The sequence below is a fragment of the Pteropus medius genome, unplaced genomic scaffold (genome assembly GCF_902729225.1).
Source record: "Pteropus medius unplaced genomic scaffold, Ma_sr-lr_union100, whole genome shotgun sequence".
Classification (NCBI taxonomy): Eukaryota; Metazoa; Chordata; class Mammalia; order Chiroptera; family Pteropodidae; genus Pteropus; species Pteropus medius.
In genome coordinates this window covers 22,588,860-22,601,644 of record NW_024344378.1, presented here as the reverse complement: position 1 = coordinate 22,601,644, position 12,785 = coordinate 22,588,860, and the positions used below count along the sequence as shown (strand labels likewise).

Here is a 12,785-nt window from a genome sequence, read left to right as displayed (position 1 = left end):
GATCTTGTTTCCTACCCAGATGTCAAGAACCTACCTAAAGGCAAATTTAGCTCTCAATGTCTACTTTTTCCCAGCTCTGAGAGAGGCCCTAACAATACTGAGCAAACAGGTATTAAATCAGAGGTGGCCTAGGAAAATATTTACTGAAGTTTTAAATGGGACAGGCAAGAGGCAAAAAGGTTCAATTGACGTATTTAGAAACACTTAGCTAATTAATTAATCAAAAGGTTAAACCTTATTCAGTGTTATCTGACAAGTGGCAGAAAACTCAAGATGAATTCTTTAAAAATTACTCTGATGAAAAAGAAAGGTAAACAGGTTTCTTGTTTAGGGCAAAGGCTAGAGGGGAGAATATAAAAAGTAATATAAAAAGTATCAATCTTCAACTGAAACTGGGCATCTGGCTGGCACTGAAACTTGGCACTTAGCATCTAGAACTCTTCTCACAGGCAACTTCTAGAGGATATGAACTCAGAGGAGAATCAGGTTTAGCAATGAGGCAAAAGGTTAGGTCTAGGGAGGCAGGCTAGTGTACTGGTGGTACAGCGCTCAGCCCCTGGGCTTACATAAGATTCTGGAAAAGCCCTGAGCCTCATCTGTAACATGGGAATAGCAATAGCACCTTTCTCCCAGGGCTGTATAAGATCAGGCATGTAAAAGGGCTAGCCTGGCAGGGGAATGTGTAAAGAAAGGAAAACCAGGCAGGAGGGACTTAGCTAAGGTAACCCGGCAGGGGTGACAATTACTGGTCTCAGGACTTGGGCACTCAGACACTCAGGATGAGGGGAGTATAGTGGAAAATGCTTTGATATCAGAAAGACCGGAATACAAATCCCACCCAGCTCTGCTACTTACTAGTTTTGGCAACCTAAGCCTGTCTGATTTTTTTTTTAAATGCTCTTACCCTGCAGAGGTTTTGAAAATTAGATGATATTATGTAGTAAAGTGTGCAGTGTCAGTTCCAAGCCCCCATCTGTGGCTAATTTTTAGAAACAGCAAATGGGTTAATATTCATGAAAAGGCAGAGCAAGAAAGTCAAGAAAACTAAATATAGGCAGTTCTGGTGATTTGTTTATTCCTCATAAACACTTGTTTCTACAGTACAATTCAGAAAATAAATAGAGGCACATGGTTATAATTTCCACCACAATATGCTGCTGTTGAGGAGACATTCAGTGTGAGGATAACAGACTGAAGGTGGGGTTGGACGTGTTTTGGTTACAGGGTAACTGGACCGTGATGAACTGTGCAGGGATCCTATTAGTTAAGATCTGGTCCCCAGATCTTGATGGCCAAGGCTCATGGTGGAAGAGTTACAGTGAACCAAATGCTCTTTTAGTTCACTGTGGTCCTAGAATGGGTCCAAGTCTATTTAAGCTACAGGTCCACTGGGAAGGAGCTATGTCAGCCCTAAGGATACAGTTCACTCCATGGTAGGGCCTGAAGTGGCTCAAGGATGTCTGCCCTTTGCCCTGGAGTAAGTAATAAACACAAGTTTTAAGGTGACTGCTTACGTAAGTTTCTTTCTTGACTACCCCATAAAGGGATCCTATCCCATGTCTAAGGAAGGAGAGAGGCACAAATGGGGAGTATCTGTTGGAACTCAGGTAAAGAAGACAGCCTAAGTCAGGTAGGGGGAAAATAGCACTCTTACTTAATCCTTCAGCGGGAATAAGCAGATACGAATACTTGTCTGGTCAGACAAAGTGGAGCCTGGAGCTATGATGCCAACCAGCAGCAAATGAGGGGGTAACAACATACAATAAAGCTCTGGCCTTGACTTTCACTGGACTGCTATACTGTCTAAGCCACCCCTATCTTTTTACTTATTTCTCCAGGGTAGGACAAAGCACACTGGCCCTAATTTGGAGCTAGGACCATCTGCCCCAAACATAGGCAGAATGAAGAGATTCTGCATCATTTGTCAGAAAATGAAGTAGAAGGCAGCAGCAGGTCGGCACTGGGTAACCCAGCATGTTAGGGACGGACAGTACCAACAAGCGAGACAAGGGAAAGACAGAATTGGTAGCCACTGCTGCAGGGCCTGCAGAGTCCCTAGAACTTCTCTGTGATTGAAACCCTGACTGGCAGGTGATGAGACACAGCACAAGGCTTCTGCTCCAAGGTCATTCTCATCTCCTCTCACATTGATTCATCTGTTTACCTCGAATGAATAGTGAGGCATCTGCTTTACCCAATACTTGTCACCTGGTGCACGATGCCCGCATTAGGCGGTGAGACTTCGGGCTGACTTGGAGGCACTCTGGGCCCGCTGAACCACTGCAGAACACTTCTCACGCCGCAGCAGCTTGTTGTTCTCAAACAGACCTTCATTGCGGGGTATTCCATGAGAACCGTCAGGGAAAGTCAGCAGGCCTTCAAGGGGGACAGAAGAAATATAAGAGTGACGATGGCATTAATGACTCAGATCACTTTGACAGGCAGAGGTCGAGAAAGAGAAAAACTCTCAGCCCTTCTCAGGAGCGCTCGCTCTGTTGGTAAGTTCAGTGAACAGATGCTAGGGCACCATCACTGTGGATTGCTGGGCATCCATGGAGGATTCAAACTGACAAGGTGTACTTTCACCCATATTTTGCTCAACTAAGTAATGCATCCTGCTGGGCTGCAACTTACCAAAACCATCTACTCTGCCATTTTTAAATTCCCCCTCAAAGGTCATGTTGTCGTGTCGAATGAAGACTCCAACACCATTAAACTTGCCCTGGGCAAACTCCCCCTCATACCTGCAGAAACACAAGATGTCAGCCTTTAGGGATGTAGTGAGCTGTCCAGGTTAACTGAATCAAGCAGCTACCAATACTTATTCCACTTATCTCAGAGCCCCACCCATCCTACTCCCAACCAGTAGAGAAGGGTCAGAGAGTCTGTATGATATGAGGCCTTAATCTCGGAGAAATAACAGAACAGCAGCGGGGTGGAATGTCACTCACGTCTTGCCATTTCAAATTTCAGATCTACTTATACAGTAACCAATAAGAGAACTAATACTTACTCTTTGCCTATTTCGGAGGGCCTGAGACAAGCTCAGGTTTGACCAGATATTTACCACTATTGTTTTTGGATCAGAGTCTCCCTAATTTAAGGCTGAGAGAGGAATGACCCAGTACCTACCTTGAGCCATCTGAGAAGGTCAGTACCCCAAAGCCATTAAAGAGCCCATTCTCGAAATGACCCAGGTAGGTGCCGCCATCTGCAAACATCAGTTGACCAAAACCATGTCTGCGGCCTGGGCAGAGAGAAGGACAAGTGTTAGGTTGGGCTGAGGCAGCTTCAAGGTCCCTTTTCACTAACATCACTTGTCTCCCATCACCGCACCCACAAAGGAAAGAAGAGAAACAATGACATTAGCAGGGCAGAGAACTATTACCGAGAGTCAGGACCAGGAAGACCTGGCTCCTGGGACCTTCCCACTTTAAGTCACAACTATTAGAATCAGACTTGGAGCAGGTCTCTCTAAGTATGAAAAATAAGAGAGCACTTAAAAATAGCAGTCTATAGCCATGCCACTCTGAATAAGCCTGATCCCGTCTGACTTCGGAAGCTAAGCAGAGTCAGGCCTGGTTAGCACTTGGTTGGGAGACCACTTAGGAAGACCAGGTGCTGTAGGTGTGAAAAAAAATATATATATATAGCAGACAGTACCTTTATTATGTGCCAGGCACTTTTCTAAGCACTTTTATTTATCATCTTATTTAATCCTCATGACAGCCTTATGAGGTAGGCACAGTATTATTATGACTCCCATTTAACGAATGTGGAAACCAAGACAAACAGAAGCTAAATAACTTAAGATTCCAGAGCAATTAACTGGTAGAGCAAGAATGCAAACACAGGATGCAGTCTGACCTGAGAGCCCTCAACTACATTGCCATTCTGAGAAAAATAAAAGTATATCACTTAGCGTCATGAAGCTACTGTGCAAACCTAACAGCCAGACTGCCAACACTGGTTTGAGCTCTGTCATATCAGTAGGGCTAAGTTTACCCACAGAAATGACTGGAAAACAGCCAGATGCTGAAGGAGCAATAATGCTCTTCAAAGTAGAGGCAGTGGATAGAGACGCTCCTGTAAAGGTCATATTAAAGGAGAAAGCAGCTGTTTAGGAGGCAGGAGAAAAGGCTGGGGATGTACAGAGGCAAGGTCACATCCCATATACAGAATTTCTTCTCTTGATGCTCAAGAATTCATCAGCTGCAGGATCTATCCTTAAAAGACACATATTTGGAAGCAGTATGAAGTGCTCTTCAGTGGTACAACTGTGGAGTCGAGTCCCCTTAGGGAAGTTCCTGGCTTGCTAGGCCTGGACCCACAGGACTTTTAAGTGGCAGGACGTTTCCAAACTGAACATCATTAAACTACTTCCTATATTGTCTCAGGCTTAGAAGAATTTTACCATTCCTATGAATAGATACTTCCAAATGTAATGAATTGTCATTTACTCTTGAGTGTCTGCCATAATTTCCTTAACTTCTTAAGATTCACCGGAATGAAAAAAAAAGATTCACTAGAATCAAGTCATTGTAATGAATTCTGTACTTTCTGATTTATGGGTACTAAAAATAATTCATTTTACTCTGCTGAGTACATCAGCATTTAGAAAAAAATTCCCCAAAACACCACTAAAAGATAAAAGGGTTAATATATTTAGAAGTGGAAAGATTTAACTTACTCCTGGAGGTTGGATTAACAATAGTGTTTTCTAATTCCTTTATAATCCTAAAATTGAATAAAAGAAAGGCACTATTCAGATTAAATCTTGGAGTTAGACATGAAGACTCATAAAGTTGGTTTATATATCCTGAGGTATTTGTCCTTTGGCCAAATGAAGTGTTCATCACTGGATACCCCTCAAGGGTCCTCTCACCCTCTTTCCACTCGCCACGATATTCCTCTCCACTGGAGTAGGTAAAGGAACCTTTTGTCAGGGTCATGGTGACAGCTTACAGAAGGATGAAAACTGTAGGACACAAACAGAGGAGAACCAGTATCACAAGATGGCTGGACGAAGGCCTAAAAAACAACTCTACAGATACATTCTAAATGCTACTTGCCCGTGTCTTTTACCTTGAGTACATTAAATAAAACTACCCACCTCTCCAACCACCACCACCACCTCTGTCCAAGCAGTCTTATCCTCCCACTTGTCTTTGAAGGTTTAAGCCAGTTTCAACTTTCTATGACCTGAGATGGAAATATAGGATTAATCTGCAAATATTTGTTTGGTACTTGCTATACACTTAGTCAATGTGTAAAATATAGTCTTTTTCCTCAATGAGTTTATAATTTAGTTGATAAGACTAACAATCAAAACACTGTAAAATACCAGAGATAATATAATTAAGTACCAAATTGGATGGCAGAGATTAACAATGGGCAGAATTTAAAAATGAGCAGTGAAGAATACAAAGAGCAATTCCAGACTGAGAAAACATGGGGGGTGAAAGCACAAGGAGCAACATAAACATAGCATGTTCAAGGGGAATAAGAAGCTGGGTCTTGCTAGAGTTGAAGGTATATTTAGGGAGTAATAGAAAATAATTTTGTCTAGGTATACCTGGCTTCAATTTTAAATCTGAAAAGAATCTCTCAGATTTAATCCAAACTCTGTCACTTTATAGATGGAGAAACCGAAGCCCAGAGAGTTAAAAGCTAGTTGGCGATCGAGCTGGAACTAGTGCTCAGGCCTCCCCTGACTGCTGCTAGTTCTTTGCCCCCTGTATTATGCACTGCTTTTAGGGTTAGGCTAGCTTAAAGAGACCTTTGAGAGCTAGGCAGAAAAGTTTACAGCTGATAAGGTAGGTAAAGAGAAAGCCTCTTGGGATGTGTAAACAGGGATGCAATATGATGAAAGCAGAGTTTAAGGAAAAATCAATGTGGCAGTAGGAAGCAGGATGGGTTGGAGCAGTAAAAGCTTACAGCCAGAGAAGCTTGCAAGGTGGGAGATGTGATAATTCAGTAGACTGTGAAAATGAGCACAAATTATTCTCCCTCCATTCATGCCCCTGCAATGTGTCATGGCAGATCCTCCCATTATGAGGCAGTTTATTTATTCTTCCACCCATTGGATCTGGGTGGGTTACATAACTAATGGAATGTCAGCAAAGGTGGTGTACCAGAGGTTTGAAAAGCATTTATACCTTGGGCTTGCCCTCCTGCTGCACTTGGATCTGTTCTGTCCCCATGTGAACAAGCCCAGGCTAGCCTGCTAGATGGTGAGAGACCACATGGAACACTTGTCCCAGCTTATGACAGATGCATGGGTGAGCTCAGGCAAGACCATAAGAGCTACCCCTCTGAGCCTGGCCTCAAATTATTGGCCCACAGAATCATGTATTAAAGAAAGGTTGTTTTAAGCCACTATGTTTTGAAGTAGTATGTTATCATCTAGCAAAAGCTAACCGATACACCTAGGTATGAGGTCTTAAGGCCAGAACTGGGGGGATAACAGGGTAGTGGGAGCAAAAGGAATGTCTATGACAGATATATCATAGGAGAAAAACCACCACCACCACCCAAAAACATTTGAAGACTGGCTAGATAAGGCTTCACATTAGTGGTAAAAGAATGTTTATATTCAAGGATATCCTATAAAAAGGAATTTAAGACACATGAAATATCATTAAATATAAAGAGATGAACAGAATCATTTGACATTAAAAGAATGCAACCCTATTTCCTTTTTTAATCCCCTAGCTTTTTAACTCACTCTTCGTCTTTTCCAGATCTAAACAATACAATGTTTTCTCGAGTGATTATGACAATGCAGAGTCCTAGGCCTATACCCAGAACTAATGAATCAGAATTTTGTACAGTTCAAGTCTGAGAATCTGCAGTTTTAACAAGCATATCACTAGATTCTTACACACTTGAAAGTTTGTGGACTATTACTCCAATAAATGGAAATACTGTATATGAAGAGCTCGCTGACCAAAAATCACCATTGAAAGATCTCCTGTTATTAATAATTAACCTAAGTCCGACTCTCAGGACAAGTGTACCTCTTCTTCAGAGCACTAATCTAGAGGACAACTTTTTTTAAACTCCTGTTAACGTGGTGCCAACTGCTAGCTTCCCTTTCCTTCAAGTCTCAGAGAAGCTCAATTATATACACAATGTTAAGGGTTGTACTGATGTCTCCATCATGAAGAATCAAGATGGGGTTACAAAGAGTAAGTGTCACTGTACAAGAGGGATCTGGCATAATTTATACAAAAATGCTTTTAATGTTCAACTAAAATAAGACATACATTTTTCTCCAGATTGTGGTGGTGGACAGTACTGAGTTATTTATACTCCAGGTCAACTAATGCAACCCTCTATAATCAACTGAGCTAGTCCCGGAAAAGCTATCTAAAATACCTTTATAATAGCAACTGACATTTATTGACTACTTATTGTATGCCATAATTCTTTTCAAAATATATTATCTAATTTCATCTCACAACTTTATGAAGCATTATTATTCTCACTTTATAGAGAAGGTGAGTTAACGAAGGTCACCCAGCTAACACATGCAAGTTAGAATCAGCTGGATCTAGGGCTCACACTCTTAAAACACTGTCTTATCCTCTCCTACCTAATACTGCCTTCCAGTATAATACAGTGGTGTTGTGGACTCAGTAGCACAAAGACGTGGGTTCAGATCCTGCTGAAACCTTGGACAACTTAAGTAACTATCCCTAAACTTCAGTCTCTTTTTCTATAAAGTGAAGATAATATACCTACTTCACAGAATTGGCATGCGGATCAAATTAAATAAAAGACATGAAAGTACCTAGAACACTGCATAGCCCTGTGCATTAAGTGGTCTTTTCCTCTTTCAGAAAGACAACTAAATTCACACAATTATTGTAATGGAATCAGCAATTCTGACTAATGATGTAAATACTAAGTAGAGGAAAAGCAAACTACAGTTGCCACTCATCTGTTCTTTATTAATATCCTATGGGATATTTTAATTTGGGCCTATGCTATAATGATTTTTGATACAGATGCCGCATGCCCAGACATGGTCTGATGTGAAAACAGCTTGGCCTGAACAGAGCACAACTCAGTCATATCATCTAGGCCCTGGCTCTGTCTCAGAGCTCTAGTTTGATCCAGCTATGAGGATAGATGAGTTCTGAACTCCTTGTGGTCTCACCCAAATGCAGAGAAATATTCATTTCTACCCCCACAATGAAGGCCAGCTTTGTGGATGCTCTTCTAGAGATGTTTGGGAGTCACCCCCACAGGTTCCACCAGGGACTTTCTCACTTTTCTAATTACTCAGAAACTCCATATCCACCGTCTCTCACACAGTAGATGATGTCTCGCCGAAAGGATCATTTTCTTCTTGTCTTAAAGCCCCTTAAAACCTCAGGGGCTATTTTCTCAGAGAGATGATGCTGGTACCTGGTATGCCATCTCTGTCCCATCAATGTTCCACAAGGTCAGCATCCAATTTCAGGAGCGCAATCTTCCTATCGTCAGCCCAGTATCAGAGTGTGCCTGGGGTAGAGGTCAACATGCCTCCACTGCAAATACAACATTAATGAGAGGAAGAGAAACAGTTTTCCATCAAAACTGCAGAGGAAAACTCTTTCCAGTCCAGATAGGCATTGTGGTTGCTCGAGGCCATCTTTAGCTCTTCCCAGAATAAATTAAGCCAAGGGTACTAAAAGTCAGTTTACGGTACAAATCTGAACTATCTCATTCCTTCAAAACAAGTCAGAATCTGAAAGGTGGTATCTTCTAAATTTTATGACTAAACAACCATTCCAAAACATAAACACGAAATCATTTGTACAGGAAGATAAGATAAGGGCATTTCTTTTAAATGTTAGGCAGCAGTTAACTTGTTTTTACTCCAAGCTTTGGAAGGAGTTATTGCTGTGAGATTTGAGGAGTCAGACTGACCACAAAGGGGCTCAGGGGGAAAAGTCTCTTGTTTATTTTTTCTCAAGGCCACATGAAACTCCCAAATCGTGGCATCCCACTTTCTTTAAGTGGGACCAGTAGATGGTCCCTGAAAGAAGGAGAATAGTGTTTCTCCAGTTTGAAGATTAGCTGTGGACAAAGTACTAGCCAGCTCCTGAAGTTGTAAACCTAGCCACTCTTTTGGTATGTTGTTAGCTCTTGGGAAATATACTCTGTTAAAAAGAAACAACAGACTCACAATAGGGTCATTTGTGGTAAGCTCCACCAATACTCAATACATAACTGCAATTTCAGCTTATCCCAGGAGTGGAATTTTACACCCATCTGTCTAGAATTCCCTGGTCAGCATTAGTGATGAAATCTGCCTGATAAGACCTCTGACCTCCTCCTAAGGGAAGGTAACTGTGCCTGAAATAATCTATTCTTTTAACTTCCTTGTCCCATCCTCTTTCTGGCTATAAAAATCTTCTATTTTGTACAACTCCTCAGGAGCACCTTTCTATTTTTACCAGATATGCTGCCCAATTCAGGTATCATTCAACAAAGCCAATTAGATATTTAAATTTACTTTGTTGAATTTTTGTTCTTTAACAACCCTAAATATTTCAAGGAAGCCAGTGAAATTTGAAAGATTATCTTCTTATTACCAAATGTGGTAGATTGTATTTTCCAAAGATGTTTACAATCATAGCTCCTGTCTTACAAGTTCTTCTACTATTTGACTTTGCCATTGCCCCACCAAAAGTGTAATCTAACTCCTTTCTTTTGAATCTGTGTAGGCTTGATTGCTTTGACCAATAGAACATGATGAAAGGGATGGTATGTTCTTAAGTTAGATCATAAAAGGTGATGCAACTTCATCTTGCTCACTGGTACACTTGTGCTTGGAGACCTGAGCTATCGCATAAGAAGTCTGACTACCCTGAGGCTACCAAGCTGTGAGGAAGCCAAGTCAGACAGCCAGCCACATGTGTTGAAGCGCCAGTTGGCAGTTCTCATCTTTGAATCATTTTAGCCCAGGCACCAAGCACTAGCAAAGGAGCCTTCAGAAGATTCCAGCCCCCAGCCATTGAGCCCACATCCCATCTGAGGTATCTGTGAGCATCATATGGTTGTTTTAAGCAGCTAAGTTTGGGATAATTTGTTATACAGTAATAGGAACTGGAACATCATCTCTCAACCTAACCTTGTCACCGTCCTTTCCCATTTGTTTTCAAAGGTACATACTGTACTACAAATTTCCATTCCTTTTTGGCCTAGGAAAATAGAGCAAACCCCTTTCAACAGTTGCTTGTCAAAATGATATCCATTCTCAAGAACACAATCAGAAGTGCTAATTAAAGAGAATACATGTCAAGTCCATGAGGCTCAGGCTATGGTTGAACACATTGACTAGAAACTTCTACCTGTACCCAAATAATTGATATTGTCACTGTCTAGGGCAGTGTCAGGATTTTCATTTATGACTTCGGTAATTAGCCATGCTAATTAATAGTCAGCTGCATAGCCACTGACCCAGAAAGAAATTTCACCTGTTACTATGGTCACTGAGACAAATCTAGTTTAATAGAGTATAGTCAGTGCTGATGAAGACAGAAAATCCCAATACTTTAGCAAGTCAGTATTTGTATCAGTTATTTAAAATTTTTTAAAAAAGAATAGATGGACTAGGAGTTTAGGCTTCAGATATACATATGGAATCTAGTCACAAAGTCAAGATAATGCATGCTGCTTCTATAAATATACCCACCCTTTCTTCTCTCTTGCTGGGTGGGTTGCAAAGGATCAACCCAAACATTTATCTAAAAGGAAATGAGTATTTTATCTGTGTAAACTAATACACTATTAGCCTGCACAACAGACTATATCCCTGCTATTTTTCTTTTCTCCTGACCCACACATTTCCAAATAGAAGTCGAAGACAGAAATAATAATTTTTATTTCCACTCCATTTGTCTTTTTTTAATTTCAGAAATTTTTAAATTTCAAACTTGTTAAAAGAATATTTATGCATTCATAGTAACCTGTGTACAAATTCAGAGAATAAAGAAACTAACATAAAGGGAAATAGATTTTAAGTTTAAGAATATTGTTTTGAGGCAGCTACCTTAATCACCCACATTACCTTCAACATTGTCCCACTCCCAAACCATCCTCCCCAAAGTATGACAGTCTTGTCAAAGTTCCTTCAGTTATAAAGAAAGTATAGTACTCAAGCTTTTAGAATCCCAAAGAGAAGAAAATGAAGGCTCTGATGAACAAAGATTAGGCTTGTAAGAAACTTAGAACAGAAAGTCAAACGTTCTTTTTAAGGTGATTTAAATGAGCATGAAATACTGTTTTTAAGTCTGGAAGTTTCTTTTACTGTAAGTCTCCCTTACATTCGAAAAGTAAACAAATGTATCACTACTAGGTAAAGTTCTTATTTAGGAATACTGTGGGACGGTTGGATAGAAGGAATTTGGAAGAAAATCCTGACACCAGAAAGAAGGTAAAAAATTAAAATAAAAAGACTTAGGGCTAATGGGGACTGACAGGTATTATTCTATTTCCTGGTTAAGGAAAATGCCTGGGCAGGGTTCTAATATAGCCGAGTTACTCCTGCTGAGTTACTCTAGCATTCTGGTGATGCTAGACTGCAGGGATGCCACCATCAACTAACTGAGGCATCCCATTTCCCAAGCCTTGATGTGTGGGACATCTCTCCAACAGAGCGTGAGAGAGGCGGGTCCAAAGCAAACAAAGCCGTAGATTGCAACAAGGCAACATAGTCGACCTCCCCTTTCCTGCAACCACCCGTTCTTGCCTTTCAGAACTGCTCCTTCCCTCTACTCCGGGTCTGCTCTCCTGCCCGGGCCGGATCTTCCGCTCACACAGGTCAGCCAGCCCCTCCTAACGCGGCCCCTACCTACTCCGCTCACTAACCCTGGCGCTGGGGATCTCCCAGGCTTTGGTCCCCGGCGATGAAGACGGGAGGCCCGGGTTTGGGACACCCGAGCAGCCACCTTCAGGAAGCGCGTCGGGCGTGGAGCCGCGCTCCGAAGACCCTGTCATCTCGGGCTGGGATCAGTCCCTTCCTCACCGATCACACTTTCCCGTCCTCCTCCCACTCGCGCTGCCAGCCAACCTGGGCTCCGCCTTTCGTGATGACCGTCAGGCCCCGGCGCGGGGGCTCCAACAGCCCGGACCACTGCTCCGCCGGGCTTGTTCCTGCCACCTGCTTCTCCGCCACCTCCACCAGCTCCTGCCCCACTTGACGCCGCCATCCCGGGCAGCCGCACTGGGCACAATTCCCACTGCTCATTGGCTGTTACCTAGGCAACCGGGAGCAACGCCACTCCCTATTGGCTCAGCCTAGGCTCGGCGCCATCTTTGTGCGGGGAGAAGTGTCTCCATAGCCATGGTCCAAATATCTGAAAGAGGGATGGGGCTGAACCGCGGTTCCTACTTTGACAATCCTGATAAAGAACTCAGGTATCGTCTACCCAGAGACAGCCTAGACGAAATGTCGAAACCAAACCGAACCGAACCAAACTGAACTAAGCCAAACCAGCGTCATACACAACAATGACCACCAACTCAAACGGCTTCTATCCTGCTCGGATCTCCATAGTTATAAATGGCCCCGCTGCGGAGTTTAAGGACATACCTAAACACGGCTTTTAAGGTGCAGCTTTGAAATTGTAACGCGTTGGACCAGGCAACTATAGTTCAATGAATATCAACTCTGTGCCAGCCCTGTGATATCAGGGCACGTTTACATTCATTGTAGGGGTTTGTGTTGTCGTTGTCATTACCCAGATCCTTTGTGTTTAAAATATAGTGCCAAGATGAGAGCAACTCCT

At 42.2% G+C, this 12,785-nt stretch overlaps 1 protein-coding gene and 1 pseudogene across 8 annotated transcripts; one reads left to right on the top strand and one right to left on the bottom strand.

The window, feature by feature from the left end:
- Nucleotides 1-1,051: 1,051 nt before the first annotated feature.
- Nucleotides 1,052-12,232, bottom strand: MORN4 (MORN repeat containing 4). 8 transcript variants are annotated; one of them, XM_039871595.1, is made up of 7 exons: nucleotides 12,068-12,232; nucleotides 8,416-8,537; nucleotides 4,886-4,978; nucleotides 4,691-4,737; nucleotides 3,133-3,247; nucleotides 2,635-2,744; nucleotides 1,052-2,376 (listed from the first exon to the last, which is right to left on the bottom strand). In XM_039871595.1, exons 2-7 carry the CDS (start codon nucleotides 8,436-8,438, stop codon nucleotides 2,228-2,230), a joined length of 537 nt encoding a protein of 178 aa, XP_039727529.1. In that variant the 5' UTR covers nucleotides 8,439-8,537; nucleotides 12,068-12,232; the 3' UTR covers nucleotides 1,052-2,227. The 8 variants fall into 8 exon arrangements, with proteins under 8 accessions (XP_039727529.1, XP_039727530.1, XP_039727533.1 ...); XM_039871596.1 differs by lacking the exon at nucleotides 12,068-12,232 and adding an exon at nucleotides 12,023-12,037; XM_039871599.1 differs by lacking the exons at nucleotides 4,691-4,737; nucleotides 8,416-8,537 and adding an exon at nucleotides 5,114-5,202 and having other exon boundaries at nucleotides 12,023-12,226.
- On the top strand, nucleotides 3,512-3,630 carry LOC120610054 (uncharacterized; annotated as a pseudogene).
- Nucleotides 12,233-12,785: the final 553 nt, after the last annotated feature.

Excerpts from the sequence above, each read along its gene's own strand:
- MORN4 (XM_039871595.1), bottom strand. The coding sequence starts at position 8,438 with ATGGGACAGAGATGGCATACCAG. Across the intron at positions 4,979-8,415 it reads GGACAGAGATGGCATACCAG|TTTTCATCCTTCTGTAAGCT; the intron begins GTACCAGCATCA and ends TGTGTCCTACAG. Across the intron at positions 2,377-2,634 it reads TGGCAGAGTAGATGGTTTTG|GCCTGCTGACTTTCCCTGAC; the intron begins GTAAGTTGCAGC and ends TCCCCCTTGAAG.